This window comes from Acipenser ruthenus, chromosome 16, assembly GCF_902713425.1.
Source record: "Acipenser ruthenus chromosome 16, fAciRut3.2 maternal haplotype, whole genome shotgun sequence".
In the NCBI taxonomy this organism is placed as follows: domain Eukaryota; kingdom Metazoa; phylum Chordata; class Actinopteri; order Acipenseriformes; family Acipenseridae; genus Acipenser; species Acipenser ruthenus.
Window position 1 is genome coordinate 3460259 of NC_081204.1, and position 25591 is coordinate 3485849.

The 25591-nt window shown below is 37.3% G+C and overlaps 1 protein-coding gene across 1 annotated transcript; it reads left to right on the plus strand.

Moving 5' to 3' along the window:
• The first annotated feature begins 717 nt into the window (after positions 1-717).
• LOC117411890 (protein Wnt-7a-like) lies at positions 718-18126 on the plus strand. Its single transcript, XM_034019710.3, has 4 exons — positions 718-1631; positions 3234-3460; positions 9181-9452; positions 16903-18126. The coding sequence occupies exons 1-4, from the start codon at positions 1561-1563 to the stop codon at positions 17380-17382; spliced, it is 1050 nt and encodes a 349-aa protein (XP_033875601.1). The 5' UTR covers positions 718-1560; the 3' UTR covers positions 17383-18126.
• Positions 18127-25591: the final 7465 nt, after the last annotated feature.

A 25591-nucleotide genomic window follows, 5' to 3' on the forward strand; every position in this document is an offset into this window, starting at 1 on the left:
TCGGTGCCTGTGACGCCAGTCATAAAACACCTTTAACACAGCCGTCTATATACACAGGTTCAACTCCGAAATTAGATAACATACTGTTTCTGTGGTTCCCATATTAGTTAAATGCACATCAAATACCACTGCAGCGGAGGCAAAACCACTGCCGCACCCTATTTTGCTAAAAATTAACACACAACAGATCATACAGTACTATATGCTAATCTAAAAAAAGTGATGATTGTGTGTATAGCTTGTTTGTGTTGTAGGCAGGTGTGAAGCAAAAACAAACTCACTCATCCAGCATTTTTGGTTTCTTGAGGCTCGTTGTGTTTTTTTAATGACATGTTTCGTACAGTATATCTGTATTGATCATAATGCGTGAAGACGCTTGGGCAATGAAGTTGTTAGGAAAGCAACAAAGGCTTTTTTGTGTGGTCTTTAACTAGTCTCGCCTCCTTAATAAATCAGATACGATCTTGATTGTGCTAAATTAGCTGCAGTGCTGATCGAGTTGTTCTCCCACTGTCTATTCAAGATAATCCCATTCAGTGGTCTGAGCGATGCTGTTGAAAGAATTACTGGAGTGACAATTCGCTAATCCGGACTCGTAAATCAGATGAACAAAAAAACAAAAAAAAATGAAATGAAGTCAAACAAATGTCTATGTAGAATGAGGGAGGAGCGCCTGTGTGTTGGAAAATAGATAAAAAAAAAACCAGCTGCAGAGATTACACCGGCAAGGGAAGAAGTACAACAACAAAAAATCCATACCAGTAGGCTATCTACATTAAGGAGGAACGCTTCCTTTCCTGAAGAGATAGGGCTTCGCCCATTCAAACTGTAATCGTAAATATATAAGTAAAGCAACAAATAAAGACTGAAAAGGCAACATATATATGCACAGTTTAAATCTGCGGGTTCAACAAAATAAATTACAAAATGTAAAGAAGAATTAAATTGCATTTATAAGCATGCTTGCTGCGTGTGTGTCAAGACGGTAAGAACTCTAATTAGCAGTGCCTCACTGATGCGAGAGCCCTCCGAAAAGACTCGCTAATATAAACAGGTGAATGCGCACTCTGGAGTTATTTATGGGATTCCAATGTAGGTCGCTCTTTTCTCTGGAGAACACGCCCAAATAGATGAGATAGTTATATAAAACCTGAGGGAAGAACAGGAGCTGCGTGGTTGAGATCACTGCAGTCCTGCCTAGGCATTCACATCTCTGAAGTAACGTGTGACACGCATACAAATACCAAATAAACTCAGAAAAAAAAAAGAGAGAGAGAGAGAGAGAGAGAGAGAGAGAGAGAGAGAGAGAGAGAGAGAGAGAGAGAGAGAGAGAGAGAGACACGGGAAGCAGGGTCGCTGGATACAGTAGTGTGATTCTCCACTGGGATTTACAAATGCACACAGTGTGAGGTGACTTTGAGCACAGAACGGGTTTCTGTTTTGTCTGTAGCCTACACCTTGACCTGGTGTTGAGCCGTCCAGCACTGATCTTCAAAACAGAACACCGATAACTATATAGAATTATTATACAGAACAAACCATAGACAGAAAGCAAACATCATGAACAGGAAAACTCGGCGCTGGATTTTTCATATTTTTCTCTGCCTCGGGATTGTGTATCTCAAAATAGGGTAAGAATCTTTCCTTAATCTCAGCGTGTTCAGACCTGATAAATGCTTAACTTCTCAAGGTTGTGTGAGAGGGAATTGTATGCTTGGAAAACCAGAACAGTTATGGTGGTTGAGATTATTATAACTGTAAAATTGGCCAGCAGTAATCTGTATATACTTTAGTCTTCGTTTTTGTGATATTACATCTTCATGAGGTAAATATGTAATATCACTAAATAATCGAAAGGTAAGTGACTTGATTCACATTGCCGATTACAGTGCGTCAAACACTTTATGAATTATAAAGGTTACGATGAACATTTTGGAATAGCCTAGAGTGACAGTTTTACGCATTTTAATCACAAACATGGTAATTTATATAAAAATTATCAAACGCATACAGTTATTACATCTACAAAATTATTATGTACTGATATTATTTAGCTACGAGTTTTTTTTTTTAATGGACTGTCATGTAAATTAAAATATAAGACTTCAAATTAAATTAAATGAAATTAAAAAAACATTAATATTAAATACCACTTAGGTCATAAAAAGTAAAATATTAGTGTATGTATTAGTCATTGTTTAACAGCAATAACCGTTTATTTGCCAATGAAGATAAAATTCACATGGATCGGATGAAAATTAAGTGGATCGTTATAAATACAATACTAGGGCCATAATTATTAAACTCAACAGTGCTGAATTTAGAAATTCTAAAAGAAACAAAAATGAAATGAAAAATGTTTCAACCTTGAAAAAAATACTTCTAGTCGAAAAGTTTGTCATTTAATTTTAGTTTATTTTAAACATTTCTTAATATATTGGTATAGCGTATAATACAATTGTATCTGTAACTATTATTGCATTATATTAAAATGAACTTTTCTTAATGATATTTGAAATCCACATGTTGCAGATAAAAACGTTCATAAAACGCATTTATTATTATTATTATTATTATTATTATTATTATTATTATTATTATTATTATTATTATTATTATTATCGAAGTTGGAGTAAAACAAATTTTCAAACTGTTAGACACATTCTGATTATACTCGGGCCGTGTATGATTCAGGAAGCTTTGTCACGTTTTGGCAAAGGACTCCGATTCTTCATCTGTGTTTTAATTATAGAGAAAGTGATAGGGGAAAGGGAAGGCATAAAATCAACACAGCCTTTTCCTGAAACGTCATTAATATTACAGTTTCATGGTCAGATATATATAGCCTCCTGTACAGACAGTGGAAACAGAACTAAACACGAATTGCACATAGGCTAATAAAATATTCTTCAGTAACACTGTTAACAGAACCGATTTGCGTAAACCTGCAGGCGTAAAATCGTGTTTATTATTATTTTGTATCTGAAAGCACGTCAGTTGTGTATTGTAGCATGTTAATGATAATATTTAAAACAAACAATTACACTGGCAAACAATAGATTACAGAGTGCAAACAGCACCATTTGCTTCCACGCGTGGAACCTTATTCAAATATGTACTGTACAAGGAACGATCCAGATCGTGTAACTGTCGAACGGGGTTGTGCTTAACCGCCTGTCTGTAAATAAAATGCCCTTGTTTTTCTTATTTGCCGTTTTCTTTATCTTTGGTAGGGGCTTTTCCTCCGTTGTAGCATTGGGAGCGAGTATAATCTGTAACAAGATTCCAGGTTTGGCCCCGAGACAGCGGGCGATTTGTCAGAGCCGACCCGATGCTATCATTGTGATCGGAGAAGGAGCCCAAATGGGAATCAACGAATGCCAGTTTCAATTCAAAAGTGGACGCTGGAACTGCTCAGCTCTCGGGGAGAGGACTGTCTTTGGAAAAGAGTTGAAAGTGGGTATGTTACAAATCTAATCCTCCATGCTTTGCATTTATCCGAAACTGTCCTGTTACTGTACACATCACTTAATGGTGTGCGTTTTTTGCAATTGAATTGAATTATTGTTTATAGTGCTTCCTGCTTTAACGCCCTTTGATTCTGGAAATTTGACATTCACATCCACAGCTAGCATTAAGTGTACCCCTACACGCCTGCTATAATAACTGCTGTGTAGAAAGAAATGTCTAAAGATGTCAAATAAGAATGTAGACCCTGGGGTACAGTACAGGTAAGTGTCGCCCCCTTTTTAAACTGCATTTTTCATAACTGCATTTAGTGCTGCAAAGATCTAACGCACTCAATTCCTGTTGCAGACACTAAATTGCCACAGAAGCATTTTCAGAAAAGCAGGCATTGTATATAAAACGAAACATTTCTATAAATACTGAAATGCCATTATCATAAAAAGACATTATCACATTGTACCTGTGCTAAACAAGGCAGAGTGAACCTGGCACAACATTACCAGGCCTTGCACAGCTGCAACAGCTCTTTTTAGATATGGTGTGTTCTCAAAGAGGGATTTTCCATTCCAAGAGCTTTAGATTTGTATTGTCTTGATTTCACACAACCTGAAACTACAGTCCAGGTTCTCTTATTGTTACTGCAGTATTTACAGTTTACACAACCCAGCTACACTATTATGTGCTTTTGTAAGGATCAGTAGATGCTCAGCTATTCAGTATCACCCCAATAGACCTATATAGTGTAACTTTCTTAAAACCATCACATCGTGGTTAGGATGTGTAATGCATCCTCTTTCCCTATACACAATGAAGCCATACACGTTTCTCCATTGCTTGTAATTGTATTACTGTAGACAGGTAATAAAATAGTGGAATAATGAAATGGAACAGTGTCAGTGTGTTTCAACATACCTATCATTATGACCCTATCAAAACAAGAAGGAGCGTGCTTGCCTTCACAGAAGTGAGATTAGACTAGCCAGGAATATGAATGTCTTTATCTGTAGCTGAACTGATTGAAGCAGCCACAGTAAATCACAGTTTTTATTTCTACCCTGACCTGCTGAGAGAGAGGGTCATCTTATCTCAGGTTCTTCAGAATCCAAACACACCAGGGGTGTAAAAACCCAGCCTGCTACTGTTTGAACGTGCTCCTTCCCCCATATCAAGCTCCCTCGACTTTTTGAAGAGTGTGTATTCTTTAGCACATTATAACATATCTACAGTAATCATTAGACGCTCAGTGGGACTAGCACCAGGTTGTTGAATGTTTCATGAGCATGTGTTACAAAGACTGAAGAGAGATTGAAATAAAAGTAGGGATTACACAGACAAGGAGAAACACGAGAAAGAAAAGCTGAAATGTATATAAGTGAGAGTTACAATTCCTCCGAACTCTTCTCTTAAAAGTAACGCTACCCCTTTTCCTGAGGCACATTACAGACTCTTTTGAGGTATTAAGTCTCAGCGCATTGACAAATTGCTGCTCGAGTGACATTGGTGGGAAGATCAGTTCTACCAGACAGGAGGCTTTCACTTGTTGGAAAATACAGCCTGCTTATTGGCTAGTGAGCTTTGGCAGGTGGCCAGAGAGGGATGAGATACTGAAATGGCCTGTTCTTAAAGAAAGGTGGCAAGATCTTGTTTTAGTCTGTTTTTTCTTGTTGTCTTGACATATTTAGAGCAAAGCCAAAAATCCCATAAGAGGTTGTTTTGGGCGGTTGATTGGACGGCCGAGAAATCTGGGACACACTGTATTGTTGACCTTTATCTTAGTATAGTGCAGTTGGGGTGAACTCATCAGACTACTTAATTTAACAGAGGAGGAGGCCTGTGGCATAGAAAACATTTCAGTGTCTGATACTGGCAAGAAACTGGAAGTCTTCCACTAGCCTTTGGTGATGCAGTTGCTTGGACATAAAAAAAAAAAAAAAAAATTATGGTCAGCTGACCTTTATAATCTTGTGTTTCTATTGGTTCTTTGTCATTCACTAAATTGGATTTTTAGGAAGCATTCAATTATGTGAGTTCTGTATGCTTCTCTGTTGTTGTTTACCCTTCTATCTATGATATCATTCCAGCAAAAACTGGGGCAGTGAGGTGGGGAAGCATATCACATTGCTGGTAGACTGTGCTGGAGGAACAAACTTGACAGTGAAGCTTGGCAGCGGTGCTTGTTTTGTCCCTTGTGTGTGTAATGGCAGATTGCTCGGAGATTAATATACTGATCTGAAGAAGAGATAAGGTACTGCTTGCACTGTTAAACCTGCGTCTGTGACTGAACATGTACTTGTCAGCTGCTTTGTAACTCTGCTGAATGGCTGGGCTTGCATGCCAGCACAGTAGCGCTCAGGGTTAATTCATTCAAACAGGGGATTTCACTACTGGTAGGAGGTTTCATACAGTCTAACTCGCTGTTTCTAACTCTGAAAGACCCTATGGTTCTGAAAATGTCATAACTTGCAAGGATTTTAATAGACACATAAATTGCTAAACAGCAGGAATGGAAGATGGAAGTATAGTTATCTAGAAAAAAAAATAAACACACTAAGTTCTGAGGATTCTTACTTTCTTTCATCGTTTTTTTAGTCTGACAATATATATATATATTTTTTACAAATATATTTCCTTTTAGACTAATCCTTGCCAGAAGCAATCCCTTTTTTGTTGCTATGGCAATTATCTGGTATGTATGTGCCCTAATCACTCTCCTGTCTTTAAAATGGTAAATCACTAATCTAAATATTAACCTAACTCTCTTTTTTTTGTACAGAAAGAGCAGGGTATTTTTTTTCTGAAATGAGCGGAAAGCAGTCAAACGGATTGTTGCTGTAAAGCATTGAATGCATCTCATTTCTTCTTCTTCTTAATATTATTTAATTATTTAGCAGACGTTTTTATCCAAAGCGACTTACAGAAAATTGAATTAAAACTAAAATATAAAAGTATACAAATTACAGGCAATAAAAATGCAAAAGAAACACATATATACAAAATACAGTAATTAGAAATAAAGAAAATACAAAAAGATAGATAAATAAAGATTGAAACACAGCCGCTGCTAAATCATGTTATTAAGCTGCAATACCCGCTACACTACACCTCTGCAGCTGTCAAATGTTCAACTGCCATTTTGAGTAATTCTAACTAGCATTTTTTTCCTGATAAATTCTCATGTCCTGACAAGCATATTGTGTGAGGTTTATAAATGTACCTTTTGCTGTGCTGTAGGATGGTGTTTTAACAGAGAATAACTCATATGTTTTATGATTTTATTATCTGTCTTTCTTTCATTGCCTTGTAGTTAGGTTTAAATAAACGCTTCCCTGATCCGGTGGACTAAGCAAGAGGCATCATTTTGGAATTGCACTATTTTCACATTTTTAAAGTAGCGCAGGCTCATTTGAATTACTGCCGCACCTTCTTTTTTGGCTGTATGCCCATTCAAACCATAAAAAATGGAAGAACTGATGCTTAAAATGCCTTTTTTGAACATTGTAAAAATAAGGCACCGGTCCAAGATGTTTATCAAAAACAGGTTAGCCTGTACTTCGTTCTCAAAGAAAGTAGTAAATAAGGTGTGTGGGACTTTCTCTCCCTATCTAACAACAAAACAATGAAGGTGAGCAGAGATGGAAAATGAATACATAACTTGCATTATTTAAACTGTATAGGCCCAGGTCTCAATGTTGTGAGCAGAGGGTTTGAGGGCTCTTAGAACATCAAACAACCCCCCCCCCCCCCACCCCATGTCTTCAGTATGGTGGCCTACGTAAGCGCTGTCGTCTGTGTTGTTCACAAAGGTCTGCTGGTAGTCGCACGCTTCACTTTTCAGTTTTGTATACTTACCTTTTCACAAGCCAGATTAACTTCGTGACATGTTTGTAACGAGAACTGGGTCTTGCCTTTAAAGATTTAGCTCTATCTTCGCTTCATTTTTAAAAACCCTTAGTGCACCTTCATTTTTCTTTGTAGTTGTATAACCTTTCAAATAAAATTAAAACTTTGCATTAATATTTTTCTCAAAAAGTTAATACATGGTAAAGCACAGATAAGCATGGTAAAACCCTGAGAGGTATGGTCAAGCATATTAAAAAAACAAACATGCAAACCATGGTAAATTATAGTATAACCATGGGAAAAGCATTGGAAAACTGCAAAATTATCATTCTAAACTTATATAAGAGATACTTGGGTACATACAGTTCAACCCCTGATTTACTTATCACAACACGTATACATACATGCCTATATATATATATATATATATATATATATATATATATATATATATATATATATATATATATATAAAGAGAAATTGAGATGCTTGCCTGACAGCTATGCAGCTTTACAGATGGAGATCAATCAGATTTAAACAAGAGCAGATCTTTGACAGATCAACCAAAGAAGTTGGTTTTGTTGTTGTTTCTCTATGGTATACTCCATAGCAATATGTAAGGAAGTAAGGCTGTTCGTGTCTGTAGCAGTGACAGACATACTTAACTGTATCTGGATGGCCGTCTGATGCTTAAAAAGCAGTTATCTCCGGTTATCTCCATGCATATTTCTTTGTTTTAGAATGCAGGCAGATAAGGCAAATCTGATCAAATGGGTGCATGATGATCCACTTTCAAGTTTAAGTGATTATTTAGATAATAAATACAGAGAAAGAAGCGTATTGCATAGCATATTTTGGCTGTGATAAAGTCCTTTTGGCTTGAAAGTGAACTAAAAATAATATTGCTTTACCCTAAGAGTTTCACACCCAGAATTCCAAGCACTGTTCCTTCCACCAATGCTACACATTGCTGCAGTGCAAAGGGTGCAGAATCTTCCAAACTTAGTGAAAACAAACAAACAAACAAAAAAACCTTAGGTTTAATCACATGCAAGGTTTATATCTTTTAACATAATGTAAAAATAGTCACACTTATTTAGAAAATATGTTGTTCACAAACAGCCTAATGTTAGAGGGATGCATAAACCAACAAATTACTGTAAAAACGTATATGGGCAAACTAATGAATAATGTTGAGTACCAGCAATATATGCAGAAGACAATATATAACTCTATTACCCAAGTATTGAAGGCTGTCGCACAACCCTGCTTGCAAGTGGTGTAGCACTCACTGAGGTCTGATGGTCTTAATTATTTTAGAGAAGTGCTGGAGATTACATTCTAGAGAAGCTTTGTACAACACCATCTTCATACAAGCAATCCCAATGGGTAGCACACACATTGATGCACTAGAATTCAGTGTAGAAGGCAGCTCCAGAGCTAGTCGGATGCCCACCATCAGTGGAGCCAGGTGAGATTGGGTATTTTGTGTAAACATGTGGAAGTAGAAGGCTCACTTGCTTAACCGCAAGCACTACTGAAAAGAAACCTAAGGCACTGGGGAGACGAATCATTTATCCAGTACCTCTACTGTCCATAGCAGTTTCCAATACTGCTCTGGGACCTTTTGTGCTACCATATCAAATGTTATGAAACTGTTCAAATCATGGTGTAGTAGATGCAGGAAGACTGATTCTAGTTCACTGTCGTCGCTTGAGAACTCGCAGTAGCCCTGAAATCCAGGACTGGAGGCAGGGCTAGTGTGAGATTGCAAATCTGGTTCTGAAAAGTGTATTTAAAAAGTTTGGAGGGTAAATTTCACAATCCATCTTCTGCTGTTACATGAGACCTGTCCTTTTGTCTTAATCCAGGGAGTAAAGAAGCAGCTTTCACCTATGCCATCATTGCCGCGGGTGTTGCTCATGCCATCACAGCTGCCTGCACCCAAGGGAACCTGAGCAACTGTGGCTGTGACCAAAAAAAGCAAGGATTTTACACCCAACAGGAAGGCTGGAAATGGGGAGGCTGTTCTGCCGACATCCGCTACGGCCTGGATTTCTCCAAGGTGTTTGTCGACGCCAGGGAGATCAAACAGAACGCAAGGACGCTCATGAACTTACACAACAACGAGGCAGGACGCAAGGTGTGTATTGAACGCGTTGAGCAGAAACTCAATCAAGCGCAGTGTGGAGAGGCAGATTAAAATAATATGCTCTAAATCACCTGGCCGAAATTAGTTTCAATTAGTGTATAAAGTTTAGAACAAACCCATTACTTATCATCACTGTCTTCTTTCCTATATGTATTCCTGAGCATTACTTCCCTGGCGTTGTATCCAAGTACAGTTGTTGCTGGTCTTCTGATTGCATTCTAAGGTACCTACATTGTAATCTGTAAGTGTAAAGATCCTAAAGAGGGTCGAGAGCAGTTGGTAAAGGGGTGCATTGCATACAGTAGCTCAGTGGGCATTGCTTTTTTAAATACAGGAATTGGTTTGATTGATTAATATTGGGTTAATTAGAGCAGGAATAAACATTTGCAGCAACATTGATAAGAAAACATGGCTGTATCTATAAAGCACCGTAGTTATCATGGGTTAACAGAACTCCAGAGTGCAGTCTAACCTTGGCAGTGTGATTTACAGTCCCTGTACCAGCTGATAAAATTCACCAAGGATCTCCGCAGGGCCTCAGTTTGCGTCCCGCTGTATTGATACTGAGGTTTAACCCTATAACAGTTTAACCCTGGTTTTCCGGTTTGTTTTAGTGAACAAGATAGTGAAGAATAGCAGAAGTTTGAGAAAAGAACTGACAGTGAAGTAACATGTTTTTATTTTTAGTAGATACACAGATATTTTAAGTAACGACTGCTTGGCTACATAACTAATCCACAAAAGACATTTAACATTTTCCATGGTGTTTGCAATCAGTTTCAGTGGGTCTGAGTTCTGTTCCTCCAGAGATTTCCTTCTATAGCTACCTCCAAGTTCAGGACCTGTTTGAGGACGTGACCTTTCAACTTGGCCCCGTCTGTTGTAAAATGCGGGTAATTTGAACCTGTGTTTATACACGTGAAACACAGAGGAACCATCTAGGGGTGGGGAGGGGAATGGAATCACTAAATAGAATTGGCACTCACAGCACTGCAGCAATGTAAAATACTAATATTTTCTAGTGTTACTGCAGAAGATTTATGAAAGGGTTATAAAGAAACTATGTATAGGCAACAACCAGTCCCCAGCAATCAGCCCGATTTTCAGGAATATGATCCTGATTTTTATTTTATTTTTGTATTATATTTTGGTCACTAGCTATGCCCTGTTGTACCAGATTCTGGATAAATTTTGATGAAATAGGAAGTGATTCGTGTTTGCAAAGACCCAGAGCCTGAAGCAGATATATCTAGCCTATGCAGGTTAGGAAGCAAAGCAAAATAAACACGTTTGAAGAGCCAAGTGAAATCTAACGGAGATAAGTGAAGCTCAGTAGGGGGCCTGGAGTCTGATTGAAACAGGAGGTGGAGGGCATGATGGCAAGAAGAATCCGTGAACTCCATCCTTGTTTATTTATTTGTCTATCTAACTTTTCCTATAACAGACGGATTGGGTGCCAAACTTGCGGTCCCTTTGGAGTGTTTTTTGTTTCCTGTGTTAATTTTAAATCTTTTTTTCTCATCTTTTACTGTTATGTCAAGTATATTATGTATTATAATTATAGCGTAGCAAGGTTGTGTGATGTCAAAGTTATAGTGACCTTTGTGAACAAACTGTCAAACTCTTTTGGTTATTATCCTAGATATGGTCTACAGAATTGAATGAGTTTAATTAAATAACATAGCAAATGAGTGCTTAATCCCCCCTTATATTTAATGTGAATAAAAATGTATATAACACTTGTTTCCTTCAAGTTAAAGAGTGAGTTGCATCAGACCCCTTTAACGGAGCATCATTTGGGAACATACCTGCATAGTCAGCAGTCAGAAAGCAAATACCATGGGCAACTCAAAGCAATAACATTTAGAAAAGACTGGTTACATTCTTTACACTATGCAGGAGGTAAGCAATCCTTTGCTGATAACAGGAGTCTCCTGCTCACATTGGAAGAGTTGGCAAGTGACCTGACCTGTACCAACAATATCGGGGGGTGCTAGCTTCCCACTGGCATACCCTAGAGCCAAATCACTGAAATACTTTTTTTCAGTAATTTTTATATGAAAATCAAAAGAAATGAAACTAAAAGTCTAAGCCTTCATAGGATTAAGGTTAGCGCAAAGAGTGCTATTGTAGCCCACATTGTGTTTAGTGTACTTCAGAAGAAGCTGTTTCAGCCAGTGTACAGATCTGTGCAGCTGCAAGCTGGCATTATTTCCAGGGAATGCATGTACAGTAGTGTGGATAACAGCCTGTAGAAATGATGCATCTGAAGGGAAGGAAGAAAGAGAAATAGTTCTGTTTCATTGGCCTTAAGTGAAAGGGAAATCGGTAGCTATATTAGTTAGATTGGCAGTAACAATTGCCTTTTTTTATTATTGAAAGAAATCAAACAAATGTTTTCATCAGTCTTTGAGATCGGTACATTTCAGGACACTGGACAGGGCATTGGGGGGGGGGGGGGGGGGGGGTTAAAACCCCCAAGAGCATTTTATAGTGGGGGTTTTGAATAACTGAATCATAATGTTAGGTACAGCAGATTTAAATAACGGGTAATGCATCATAATAATCCTAAATTGATGGGGCATTTTCATTTGCATATCCCTAGCTGTTATACAAGTCTTACAGTTTCATTCAGCACTGAGGAAGACCTCTGGGCAGATTTGAATTAGAATTGATAGACTTTCTTGCTGAGCTAGTCTAAGATAGCAGTTCTACTGCAGGTTACCAGAGCTGGTGTTGCTGCTCTAGCATACAGAGCCTGACAAGGTAACCCAGCACCGCGGAGCACCAGCCACAGCTAAGAGCTTTAGTGGAAGTGGGACTCAGACCAAGATAAATGATCTTGTAACAATTGTAAGTCGCCCTGGATAAGGGCATCTGCTAAGAAATAAATAATAATAATAATAATAATAATATATTTGAAGCTGTTGAAAATTGCTTCAACGACTCCAGAATGTCTAGGTATTCAAATAGAAAATAGAATAATTAAAAAGTGGGTGAGGCTGCCGTGGCACTCAGAGTTCCTACTCATTGAACAGGAAACAAGCATCTAATCAGGGGGCATTATCATCCCGAGTCACAGAGAGCTGGCTTTCACACAGCTGCACCATCTCCGAGCGTAATGGGAGATACCGTTTAGACTGCAAGAAAGCAATCCGCTGTTTTCATTATGTGTAATTAAATCCACGCTCGTTTAGCCAGGCAGGTAAATCGTCCCTCTATAACAAATAATGTATTCATGATTAGTAGAAGTTATGGAGCTGTTTGTTTTTTTTTCTCCTCCCCTGTCCTTGTGAAGAAGCTTATGCCCAATAGTTTTTATTTATGCGAATCAAATTAATTACATTAAAGCAGGAGCATATTCCTTCACACAGATCTCATAGAGGAAGACAAAGGGAGTCAGCAGTGCTTAGTCACAGTACAGTTGATGTGTTAGTGTTTTTGATGCCCAGCTATGAACTCTCTAGACTGTGTGTTTTACTATGCAACGTGAAAAGAACAGCATATTGGAAACAGTAAATGAGCATTCGCGAATCAGCGAGATTCCCCAGACAGTTATGCGCAGACATATTGAAAAACGTAAATGAAGACACTTTTTGGAGAAATCTTGAATCTGTTTATATTTTTCTATAACAAAGCACATATAAGCCTGGTAACACTTTAAAAATAATGTCTGCAAATCATATGGATTCTGTTGGTAGTGATTTCATTCCTATGATATTCCATTTGTGCATGTGTAGGAAAGTGTTTCTCTTAATAATTGGGCAAACACATTAATTCAGTTTGTTAAAACTTCTCCATTGAAAAATAAGTAGTAGTTCTGTTGAAAATTCTATTAACCACAAACTACTAATAACATTATAAAGATATTATACTTTTTTTGTCTAGCATAACATTTGTTTCATACGGGAAATTCAATTTGAAAACTTGTGGGTATACTACAAATTTGATACAAGTTATTTTATGAATAAAGTATTGAAATACAAGAAGGCTCATTTGTTAAGTATTAGGTTACTTCATTACTGTCATTGGCATGATGTCTATAAAATGGTAATGACCAGTAAAAATCTTTTGCAATTTTGGTAACAAAAAAATGAAGGCGAGCCGATATATTAAACAGCCCTTTGTACAAACCTTTGAATACTCATTCTTGCGTTCAGGTTACTTCAACTTATTACAGACAAGATGAAAGAGGAAAAGTTAAGAATGTTTAATGTCTCTTAAGTAATGGCTTTCTACACATCCAAGCTTGGTCGCATAGTGAAAGATACAGATTGCCCTGAGTAAGCATGGAAGGCTGAAACTTGATGCCTTCACTTTATCTGTGTACAGTGTACACAGGGCTATTGTTTTTAGGCACTCTGTGAACGTCTTTCCCAGTCTGTTTATTTCAGATCTATTATGCCTGTTTTGCTAGGCTCCCAGTGCTTAGTTTGGAAAGAATGTCTGCACGTATTTGATTTGTTTTTTGAACATGCTTGATTGGTGCTTGTGGTACTTCGCAGTGGAAGAAGTGTCTTTCTTTATTCGTAAAGGTTTGAGAAGTTTAGTGGAGGTGTACTGTATACTGCATGTCGATCTGTGAAGTTGGTAGTTGCTGTTTTGATTTTCGTTTACAACCCATTTTTCTTTCAGGTTTAAAGTGTGAAGCACACCATATCCTGGCACAATGAGTCGAAGAACTTTTGCATTTTTCACTTGGAATGTTTAAAAACCTTTGTCTCAACCTGTAAAACTATTTAAAAAAAAAAAAAAAAGCTTCAGTACTAAGCCTGTAGACACATATTCCACAGGCCAAGTAATCTCTGCGATGCAAATCGACATATTTTTTTACTGACATATGTGGTACCCTAGCTTAAAAAAAAAAAACTGGAAACGTGGTTTAACCTGTCTGTCAGACTTAACCTTGCTCTTGCATTGGGTCTGATGGACATAAAGTTGGAACAAAAAACTAGGAAAAACTGACAGTGGTACTCAACAGCCCCTTAGAACTGTTGTGATTGGTTGCTTTCCACAGTGGTTACTGGTTCTGAGTGGAAATAGGGCCACAGTTAAAAAAAAAAGTGCCTTTTCATGAAATTCCTGCTATATCTATAAACTGAGAAGTGTACTTTGTAAGTGGTTACTTGCTGGAAAAAATCCAGGCAAACACTTTGCCTTAGCCATTTTAAGCATGGGCTTGATCCAGTGGCAGTGCCAGACTTTCCTATTGAGGGGGCCAAGAGGGGCAGAACAAAAAATGGAGGGGGCTACACCCCACTTTGTGCGGGTACACATAAAATACATTTGAATCACTTTCCGTGTCAGATGAGCAGACCCGTGTGTACAGCAGGCATTTAAACATGTGCTGTATGTATTTTACCCTCAAAGGATAACAAGAAATTGCCATGATATATTTTCTTAAAAGCAGCATACACAGGAACATCTTGTATGTACACGGGGAATGGGATTGTTCAACACAGGCATGGCATTTTTGGAACATTGATAAACTTAAATGAATGAAATACAAATACAGATGCGAGAGTCTGCGCGATGTGTCTAAACAACGAAAACAATTTTGAATAAGCAATATATCATGATTAATTTGGTGTAATAATTGTGTAAAAAGTCCTTGGTAAAGTTATAAGCTCAAGAATATAAATGTGTCCAGTAGATAATTTAGTAGTAATGTTTAAAATAGCGATACAGGGATCTTTGTTCTAAGGTAAGGTTGAGGTGCATCAATATATTTTAACAAGTGAAAAGCCTTCCCTCTCTGTGCTTGCTTAGGTTAACGATTTAAAAACAGCGGTAGACTAGAAGCCTGACTTAGTAATTTCACTTGGGGGGGGGGGGGGGGGGGGGGGGGCGGGCTATAGGGGGGGATAAGGTACACTTTGGGGAAGCTTCAGCCTCCCCAAGCCCTCCCTTGCCACTGCCTCAGGCTTGATCTCATCTTAGTAAGATACTGGGTGGAGGATGGTGAATTTCTCATCCTAGAAGTGCTCCACAATGCATTCACTGCTCACGAAACAGAAGTGGATCTGTGCATGGGAATGTTTGCACAGTGCAGTAGAATGGGCTGCTGTACAACTCCCTTATCACTGACTATACCAAACATTTATAAACACGCGGAGGTTTAGAGAAGAAGCTGTTCAGAATATACTGTGTTACTGACTGACAGACCTGTTATTTTCAGTCATTGCTCTCTTTAATACATGATAGTTTGACACAGCGTCACTTTCAAATGCATACAATTACTTGGATCACTCAGCATATTGCATATTGTAAAAATAATTCCCCCGAAACAGCTTCCAAAAGGCACTGAAAGGATTAGGTTGGATGAAGCTAATCTTCTTCAACAATGTACCCTGAAATTTCCTTAGGAATCCCCTATCCTGAGTTACTGTTTTTACTCCTGTCTGTGTTTTGAAGGACTTGGTTAGGCCTTGGCCTCTTGCCTTTCTCATGTACTTGCTGACATTAAAGATGAGCTCAATTCCGATTATGCAGAAGAGGTTTGTTGTTCTTACAGACAGCTGTGTTTGCTGAATCAGAAAGCATTGAAACGTTTAATACGATGCATATGGGCAACTTTAAAAGCACATATAAGTAGGTGTTTATTTGATCTGAATCACAATTTATATTTAGGGCTGTTCATGTTGATTGTAAAACAAGTTCACTTGATTGAAACTATGATTCTGTTTCATTGATAATGTAAAAAAAAAAGGCAGCTCCTTAAACAGCGAGTGAAGATAAATTATTTAATTAAATCGTAATTATGAGGGAACTATTATTTGCAGGTTCTAACATAAGATTTTAAATCCAGGAAAAGTACTTTAACTGAACTTGCTTTTTGTGTTCGGTTTGAATTAAAAACAAGGAGCTGCCTTTTAAATTTTTTACATTATCAATGAAGCAGTATCCTCGTCATTCAAGTTACAGGAGAAAAAGCAGACGTGATCTTGTTTCACAGTCAACGCTTTTCCAAGAGTTTCATTAAGGAACGGAGTCGGCTCAATATAACTTTAAAGGGACATCACGTGACCAAAAATAAAAACAGAAGAATGAAGGGCCCTATATATATATTACATTACATTAATTGTATCAGTCTTTGTGGGGTGTCTGCTGTGTACCTCTATATTGCTGCTTAGCGTGTTGTTTGCCTCTCATCTTAACGGTAAGTGAAAGGTAGTGTTTAGGACCACAAGGGTTTCCAAAGGCTGCTGGGAGATACATAAATGATGTGTCTCTCATGAGTCACCTGACTACAGGACTCTTCCATGGTTCCAGTTACCAGGAAATAGTATATAGCATTAAATCATTAGTATGGGCATCATACATTAAAAACAACATAGTCCTGTATTTCTATGGGTTTGTTTGTTTTGTAAGGGACATATTTCAAAGTATCCATACCTATGTACTATCAGATATGTTAAAACAAATTTCACTTTATTTTTAGATGCTTGAAGAGAACATGAGATTAGAATGCAAATGCCATGGAGTGTCGGGGTCTTGCACTACTAAAACCTGCTGGACGACGCTGCCCAAGTTCAGGGAGCTGGGTTACATTCTCAAGGAGAAGTATAACAAGGCAGTGCAGGTGGAGCCTGTGAGGGCAACCCGCAACAAGCGCCCCACCTTCCTCAAGATAAAGAAGCATCCCTCCTTTCTCAAGCCCACGGATACAGACTTGGTGTACCTAGAGAGATCACCCAACTACTGTGAAGAGGACCCATTGTCGGGCAGTGTGGGGACGCAGGGACGAATCTGTAACAAGACGGCACAGCAGACCAGTAGCTGTGACTTGATGTGCTGTGGCCGAGGCTACAACACACACCAGTACTCTAGAGTGTGGCAGTGCAACTGCAAGTTCCTCTGGTGCTGCTACGTCAAATGCAACACCTGCAGCGAAAGAACAGAAGTTTACACTTGTAAATGAACACAACAAATATTTATGCTTTTTTTTTTTTATTTAAAGGGGTTCTTTCGCCCTGGAGAAAAAAAAAAAAAATACATTTGCACATGATCTCAACCTGTGATCTACAAAATTTGCAGCAAAGTCCTTGCTGTCTATCATAGTGGAAAGCTACTGGCGGTCCCCGTCTTGAATTGCAAGGTTTATGTGAAGCTGCAAAGATGACGTATATTCGAGAAAAACAAGAGGGAAGAACGCAGTCATACACTAGCCTGGGACTCAAAGGCAGAATATGTTGTCCAAATGTTTTAGAGAGAACACAAGGTCCTGTCGACCACGTGAAGAGAATGGCACATAGGTCTTGCTGAATTTTGAGTATTTAGTGGCGGAATGCTGCATCGGATTCCTGATTAAAAACCTTGAATGTGGACCTCACAGGGAACAGCCTTGACAGTGCCCACAGAAGGACTGCTTTCATTGTGGATTATGCAGATTTGAGCGTCTTCTTGTTTTGCCTGGATCTCACACGGACTAGATACAGAAAGCATGGTTTTCCAGAGATGAAGGTTTACCAGCTTCTTTTATTGTGTAGCTGTTACTAGCACCTAGTTTGTGGATGGACCTTTGAGCATAATGATTCAAACAAACAGTAATGGTAATATTTAACAATTTATTTAGATAAAACTAATATTAATTTATTTAATAATAATAATAATAATAATAATAATAATAATAATAATAATAATAATAATAATAATAATAATAATACAAAAATCTACTGATATTGTTGGGACTGTTCTGCAGTAAAAAAAACAAAAAAACACTGGAACTGTACATAGTCTTAATCAGACATTTCTAATAGATGTTTTTGGCACAGGCATATTTTTTTTTTCTTCCCTGCAAAGCCAGGCTTTTGATAATGAAAACAGACATCTATTATAATATTTTATTTTACTGCTGTTTGCTGCTAGTTGTCTGGAAAATCAAACTGGTCATGATCATTATTTTCTAACTACTGTATTGACTTTTCTAGTTCAAATATAACTCTAAAATGCATGAGAAGCCCATTTTTAAAATGCTATAGAAGCAAAGGTGATACTCCAGACACATTTCCAGCATATGGAAAAAATGAACCATAGGTTAAGAGAATATATTTTGTGAGAGACTATTTTTATATGAATATTTTATTTATACTATTTCTGCTTGTATAACTCCATATCCTGTATTTTTTTTGTCTCTAAGCAGACATACAAGCTGTAATTGTTAAGGTATTTAACTGCATAGAGGCTGTTTATATTGGGGTCACATCATCAGCAAGGCTGATACATTCACATGTAATTGGTTGTTGTGTTGTATTGCCCTATTACCCTTCTCTTAGATTAGTGGTTTCCGGATGTGTGTACAAACTGCCTCGTTTACTGCATTTCAAAACTTGCAGAACATGCAGAATAAGAACAGGGTATGTAGCACCAATTTTGTTAGATGGCTTGAATCCATGATTGGTATTAACTGGATATTCATGTATCCCATTCAGAGAAAAAAACAATCTTCCTGCTTGATTCAGTCATTAAACTGTGGCGTTATGACCAGCAAATGTGCTTTGTGTGCCGTCAGTTAAATCTCCACATTGTGTTGCTGTCAAATTTCATTTTGTCATTGTCATGGGGTCGACTCGCACTGTAAAAACGAACCAGACACGCTCTGTCTGATTCTCAGAGATAAGATATGGGACGAGCAGAGTTTTCGCCAAACAACAATGAAGAATGCGCTTCTTTCTTTTATAAAGAATTTTTGGAAGGAGAATATGTTTGATTTGCACTTCATAAAGCACCTCTGAAGCATTTCACAAAAACAAACTATGAAGACAGATCAATTGGTTTGCCAAAAATACCCTGCATAAACACAGCCATCAGGCCGTACTGTCTTCAAGTTTATACACTGGTCAATTTTAATGATTCATGTTAATAAATTCCTTCTGCAATAATGCATGTGAAAGAGCAGAGTGTCGATATTGAGATCCACCCTTTTCCTAATCCATATCTTCTGGTACTGACTTCATATTCATCACTGTGTACACTTGTTAAAATAAATATCGCTAGCAGCACTGCACGATGAAACAGATAACATACTGGAACACGTTTAAAAATGATTGGTTCACATTATGGGGAAGTCTCTTGGTCTTCACAAAAGCTAACCCTAAGGCCATGAAAAATTGATGTTTTGCATTATTAACGTTTCTTTGAAAAGGTGTGCTGTCTATTTTTTTTTTTATAAATAGAGCAACACCTTGTTTTAAACATATCCAGATGAATTTGAAAATTGCTGCAAGAAATACTTTCATGAAAGATGTTATGATGTATGGGTAACATTGTGTGGTTAAAATATTTTCAGACCATCTCTTTCACAAATAGCAGACAATGTATATCATACACTAAAGATGTTAAAGATCCACTGTATTCCAAGCAGTATGGCTTAAAGATGCACAGTCTTATTAGTGCTAGTAGACCTCACTGTTTCATATAGCTGAGGAGGACATTTCTATTTCTAAGTGTGAGAATTTTTGGAAGGAGAATATGTTTGATTTGCACTTCATAAAGCACCTCTGAAGCATTTCACAAAAACAAACTATGAAGACATGAATCAGTTGGATTGCTTGTAATTGAAAGTAATATTCAGGGAAGAGGATGCTATTACAAACCAAAGGTGCAAATTGAATGTCTGTCAGCAAAGCTGAGACTTTTACATTGTTTGCATGGTTGAAATAGAGACCACTGTTCTTAGAATAAAAGAGCAGTTGATTGACTTGCTCCAAATAACAGGAGGGGAGGCGTTGCGGTTTCCATTAGAGGCTGGATCTAAGACATTTCCCATCATGCCTTACTAACTTTAAAATGCAACACATTGGCTACAGTACTTTATTTTATAAGATGTTATTTTTTTTCTAAATAAATATAAATAATACAAACTATTTCTGCTTCACCATTACAATATATTTCTGCTTTAACATTTACTTAATCCCAGGTCTGGATTAAATCAAAAGTATGGGGGTGCCGTAACCATTATAAACTGTAGCTTTGGCAACAACATAAAAGTTGAGTTAATTCAGGCCCCAGTTACTTTATAATACAGCTCTAAAAAAATGTTGTGAGAGAGAGGAAAAGAAAAAAAACACGAAATTGGAGTAATGGCTTCTGAAGAGAAAGAAATGTGTATACCTTTGAACCTTGGTCAAACTCGTCTAAAGAAAATAACTGGGCTTTTTTTGTTGTTGCATTTGTTCTTAATGTTTCTGTTTAGGTTTAATTGCACTACAAACTGATGCAGCTTTAACTCCAGGTTCTGAAACACAATAACTGTTAAAAAGTACTTGCAAAATACATGTTGTATGTATTTAGGCAACAAGGGATTTGAAGCCCTGTCTATGACGACCACAGCGATCCCTGATTGTGAGTAATTGGGAGCTGGTATGCAATCAATGCTTTCATAGATTCATAGTGTTAAGGAGTCAGGAAACCGAACCAGCTACAGTGAAATACTCCACATTTATAACATAGCATTGCTGTTTAATAATAGGATGAGTGAAAAAAGGCATTACAGCTAGTTTAATTGAAGACTGCTGCGGTGAACCTGTCATGCTGATGGCTTGCTTGGGCAGTAGGAGTGGAAGCTGCCTGGTGATAGATGGTTCTTTATTCACCCTGCCGCACTGACATCTGCTTTATTCACAGATCAGCCACCAGTTGCTACAACAACGGCAAAAAAGCTTTAGAAAATGTTGTTGAGCTGCTGAGAGAATCTTGGCTCCCCATTAGCAAAATGTTAACTATGCAAAAAAAAAAAAAAAACGGCAAACTTTTTTTTTTTTGTCTAAAAAGTCAAAAGCGTTGTAATTATAAAAAAAGAGAGAATGTCGAGAGGAATTTCATTTCAATAGACAGAAAAGATTTTTTTTTGCCGTTGCAACAATGCCTCCAAAACATCCGACCACTCGTATCAAAAGAAAGAAAAGAAAGCTACACAAAATAGCTTTGGGTAAAGTAACACCATTGTTTTGTTACTACGAGTGGTTTACAAAAATAATGTGAAGGACGTTTCCCATTACAGTACTTGATTCTCTATTGAATCGATTAAAGATGATGTTATTTTAGGTCATTATTTACATTCCAGTTACACCAATCCTTCCTTGAAAATATGATATAAAAATGACCCTTGAGATACACATCTCATTTCAAGGGAGTCCTGGCAGGAGGAGGCAGCAAGAAATAACATTATAAAATCAAAGGCAAAAATCGACAAATCATTCCAAATTATAACGAGACAGATGCTTTTTAAAAATGTATCCTTAAACAAAAGCGTGACAAAAAAGGGGTTTCAGAAACTTTAGAAAATATAAGAATAAATGTTACACAGTTTATGATAATTTGATTTATTATTATTATTATTATTATTATTATTATTATTATTATTATTATTATTATTATTATTATTATTATTATTATCTTAATATTGAAATATTGTTTATAGTGTTTGCTGTTTTTGAAACAGAAAAACTAAATGGTTATCATTACTACTGCTATTTAATAACATAACTTAATGACGTATTAATGAGTGTTGATGTTTTAGAAAAACGTGCAACATTTTTAGTAATGTTTTGCAACTACATATGATGCTAAAATCATTAAAACAATTTCATATTCTTTTTAAAAGGCAGACTGAAATGGCCTCTATTACAATAGTTTGGACAGCAGTTATATGCTAAAGTTTCCATAGACTGCTAAAATACTGTTAGATTTCTGTCATTGGTTTGGTATCCTTTAAAAAGAGTTAGGCCGCAAGACCTACTAGCTGATATGCACATATCTTTCACGCATAATAATACCGGTAATTACACTACATTTTATTCTCCTTTGTCAGGAACATTAAATATGAATTCTGCAGACAGATCATAGAAACATGCATTCAATACTTGGGAGAGTGTTTTGTGTAAACATTTGGAATCCACTGCCAATGTTCATACCTTAATCTTTCCAAAGGTTTTTTTTTTTTTTTTTTAAATGGAGTTTTATTTACAAACATCAGTTTTTATTGCTTGCTTCTTGCAGCACCTGCGTACACCTGGAATGAGACAGGAGTTTGTGATTTATGACGGACACTGCCATGATGAGCTCGGTTTTTGCTGGATTTTTGCCATACCTGAGTGTCGGTTAACATGCCCTACTGTATTATGTCAAGTTAACATTTCAGTTGGGCACCTTGCTTAATTAAATCTTCATTATTGAATCCGGATGAATGCAATCTTTTCTTTGAGTTTTTGTCAACCAGGTGAACTCCTGTTTTCAAGTGTGTCTCAGTAATGGCATGTTCACATGAAGCACATTCAGGTCCCACACAATTCAAAGTTCACCAGCAATCTTCAGTTTAGCACTGTTTATACCATGACCGAGTTTAGATTAAAGATATTTTATAAATAATAAAAAAAAGACATGTAGGAAACTAAGGCATTATTAAGCTCCAATGCCTTTTTATGAAGTAATACTAAGTACTGACACCCAGATACTGGTCCCATACTTGATCATTTATCAGTCTGAATGTTTTGTTTCTAATTGAATATTGAATTCATTCTCAATGACTGAACTAATTTGGTGTCCGTTTTGAAAGCCGATCTGAGCATTCACCTTCGTCTGCCTCCACCCTGCCCGCCGTCACCTCTTTTGAATTTATCACAGCTTCATGAACAAATCTCTTTTTCCGCTTTCCTCAACCAAATCAGTTTCAGCTACTCAGTACTAGTGCTTGACAGTCTTCTTTAACTCGACCCATAATTGCTCAATTGGATTCAAAACTGGAGCTTAACCAACAACTTTGATGTTTCCACACCAATGTTAAAACTTTTACATTGCATGCTATAGGCAAGGGACTAAAACCGAGTGATCAAAGGTGTAAATACATTCATTCAGATACTAAAATATTCAATGTTACCCAGCTGCAAAATAAAACCTTCCCTGTTAGCAGTCCTTGAATAACCCCAGCCAATGAGATTATGCAAGTTTCTAGTGTTCAATTTGCTTTTAATATTAAACTAAAATGTGGTCAGATAGACAACTGCAGTAAAATATTCTTTAATTGCGGTTGGTTATTCTAGGTAACAGTATAGCCAATGTTGCCTAAACCAGGTAACAGAGAAAAGGTCTGTCTCACTCGATTCTTAACTGCTCCATAAATCATACTCACTGGCAGCAAGTATCCAGCAATTCGAATGGTGTTCTCTCTGGTTGGGGCATGTACCCCCCAGCACTTAAACTAGACACAGTACATTGCAGAGCACAAGTCTGTCTTTATCTGCTTGCTTCACTGCTGTCATTGTTCAGAATATCCATAGTAAATTATGGGGTTAGATGTGCTGTTATTAAATCATAAACATAATAACAACAAGTATTTCCTAAACTTATTAAAACTTACTGTCACTGATTACAAATGGTAAGGTATGAGAACAAAGAAAACACTGCACAACATTTGTTACAATATGGAGTGAAACCCACATAGTATGATACAAAAGGTACATGGCTAGGCATGTTTGATGCTTTTTATGGTGGTTATGTGAAAATTGCTTTTTTTTTTTGTTTTTGTACAGCATGTACAGTATGTGCTATAAATCCTTTTCACTCCATAAAAGTTCAGACTATGCAACCTCTAGTTTATGACCAGCATTAATGTTCTTCATGTCATGGATAATGTTATGTTTGCATATTGAATTACATACCGCTTTGTAGTTTTCCACATACATTTTTAAATCTAACATACTAACATACGAAGTACTGTTATGGCTGATGTCTTACATGATGTTAAATAAAATATCTATTATGTTCATAAAGATTTTTTTTAACATTAAGTCTCAGTCCTAAAATTCTATATATATTTTTTTTTTCAGGGAGAACATTAAGCCCAATATTTAAAATGTGTCTATTCAGCAGCTGGTAATGGAAAACATTCTCAATTGCTTACAATTCTGCCCAAGAATACACCAAGAAAAGGGGCTGGTAGTATCACAACAGCTGCACCGTACATAGTAACCTGGTACTGTCCACCAGACCAAAGGCATTCTGTTTGTCTCTTGCAGCCATTGAAATACTCCACGCATTCTGAATTCTTTGCGTTTTGACTACATTCTGGCATGGTTGGGGGTTTGGAATCGGGCTTCATACACACCCATAGTGGTGTAGTGTATGGAGTACTGTATACTGTTATCGCTCACTGAAGTGGCAGGGCTATGGTATTTAAAATAGTAATCTGAACATTAACAAACTGATGCTAAACTTTCCAATGGCTGCAAGAACAGAGATGCAATGTTTACACAATGCTCCGCCTTATACATGCGTTGAAAAAGGCAGGCTGTAATTATGCATCTATCACCCAAATTAAACAGACACACAAACATGAAAAACAGGCACGCATAAGCCTGTAATGCACATATTTATTGTGCAACACAACTGCCTTAAGTATTACAATTCTAATTATGTAAATCACTAAGGTATAAAAAAAAGGGCAGAATTTAGAAGATCGAGAGGGCTTTAGAGGAGATTATATTCCTCAGTTTGCTGAGTCTTGATGAGCAAAAGAAAACAGACATGTCATTATAGAGGCAGGTCTGGGTGCCACCCATGTAATGTTTTCTTCCGAGTACTGATGCTGCTGTTAGACAGGGATCTGAATGCTTTAGAATTGCATTGTGTAGCCATAGCTTGATCACATGGTGCTCATGAAAGACCTCCAGGGTAAAAATAAATGGCCATTATATCTGATCCCTGCCTGGCAGCATGCAGTACATCACGGCTGGTCAGAAATGAAGCAAAGCGCTGGTTCTGACAGAGAACTCACTTTAACATCAAACGTATTTTAGGCGCTTCCAATACCAGATTAAATCATCAATTGAATAGCTAGTTTTTTAATTTGTCCTTCGACAAATATTCTGTGCAGTGATGGGCTCCCCAGCCTCCACCTGCTTTTTGGCTTTGTCTAATGGGACAGGGCAGGTATCCTGCCCCCCTGCACATGGCTTCCCTAAAGTCAGCCTCTCCACTTATCTGCAAGTTCATTTATGTGCAGGGGTACCTCGAAAGGCGAGGCCAAAGAATGCAGTGTAAAATATCTAAAATGTAGTCTAGTCGGTTTTAATAAATAATATATCACATGAGTTTCCTGACTGAACAGAACTTCCTTGGCACAGGCTACAGGG

Coding starts and splice junctions, on each gene's coding strand:
- LOC117411890 (XM_034019710.3), top strand. CDS start 1,561: ATGAACAGGAAAACTCGGCGCTGGATTTTTCATATTTTTCTCTGCCTC. Junction 1,632..3,233: donor ATTGTGTATCTCAAAATAGG/GTAAGAATCTTT, acceptor TATCTTTGGTAG/GGGCTTTTCCTCCGTTGTAG. Junction 3,461..9,180: donor TGGAAAAGAGTTGAAAGTGG/GTATGTTACAAA, acceptor GTCTTAATCCAG/GGAGTAAAGAAGCAGCTTTC.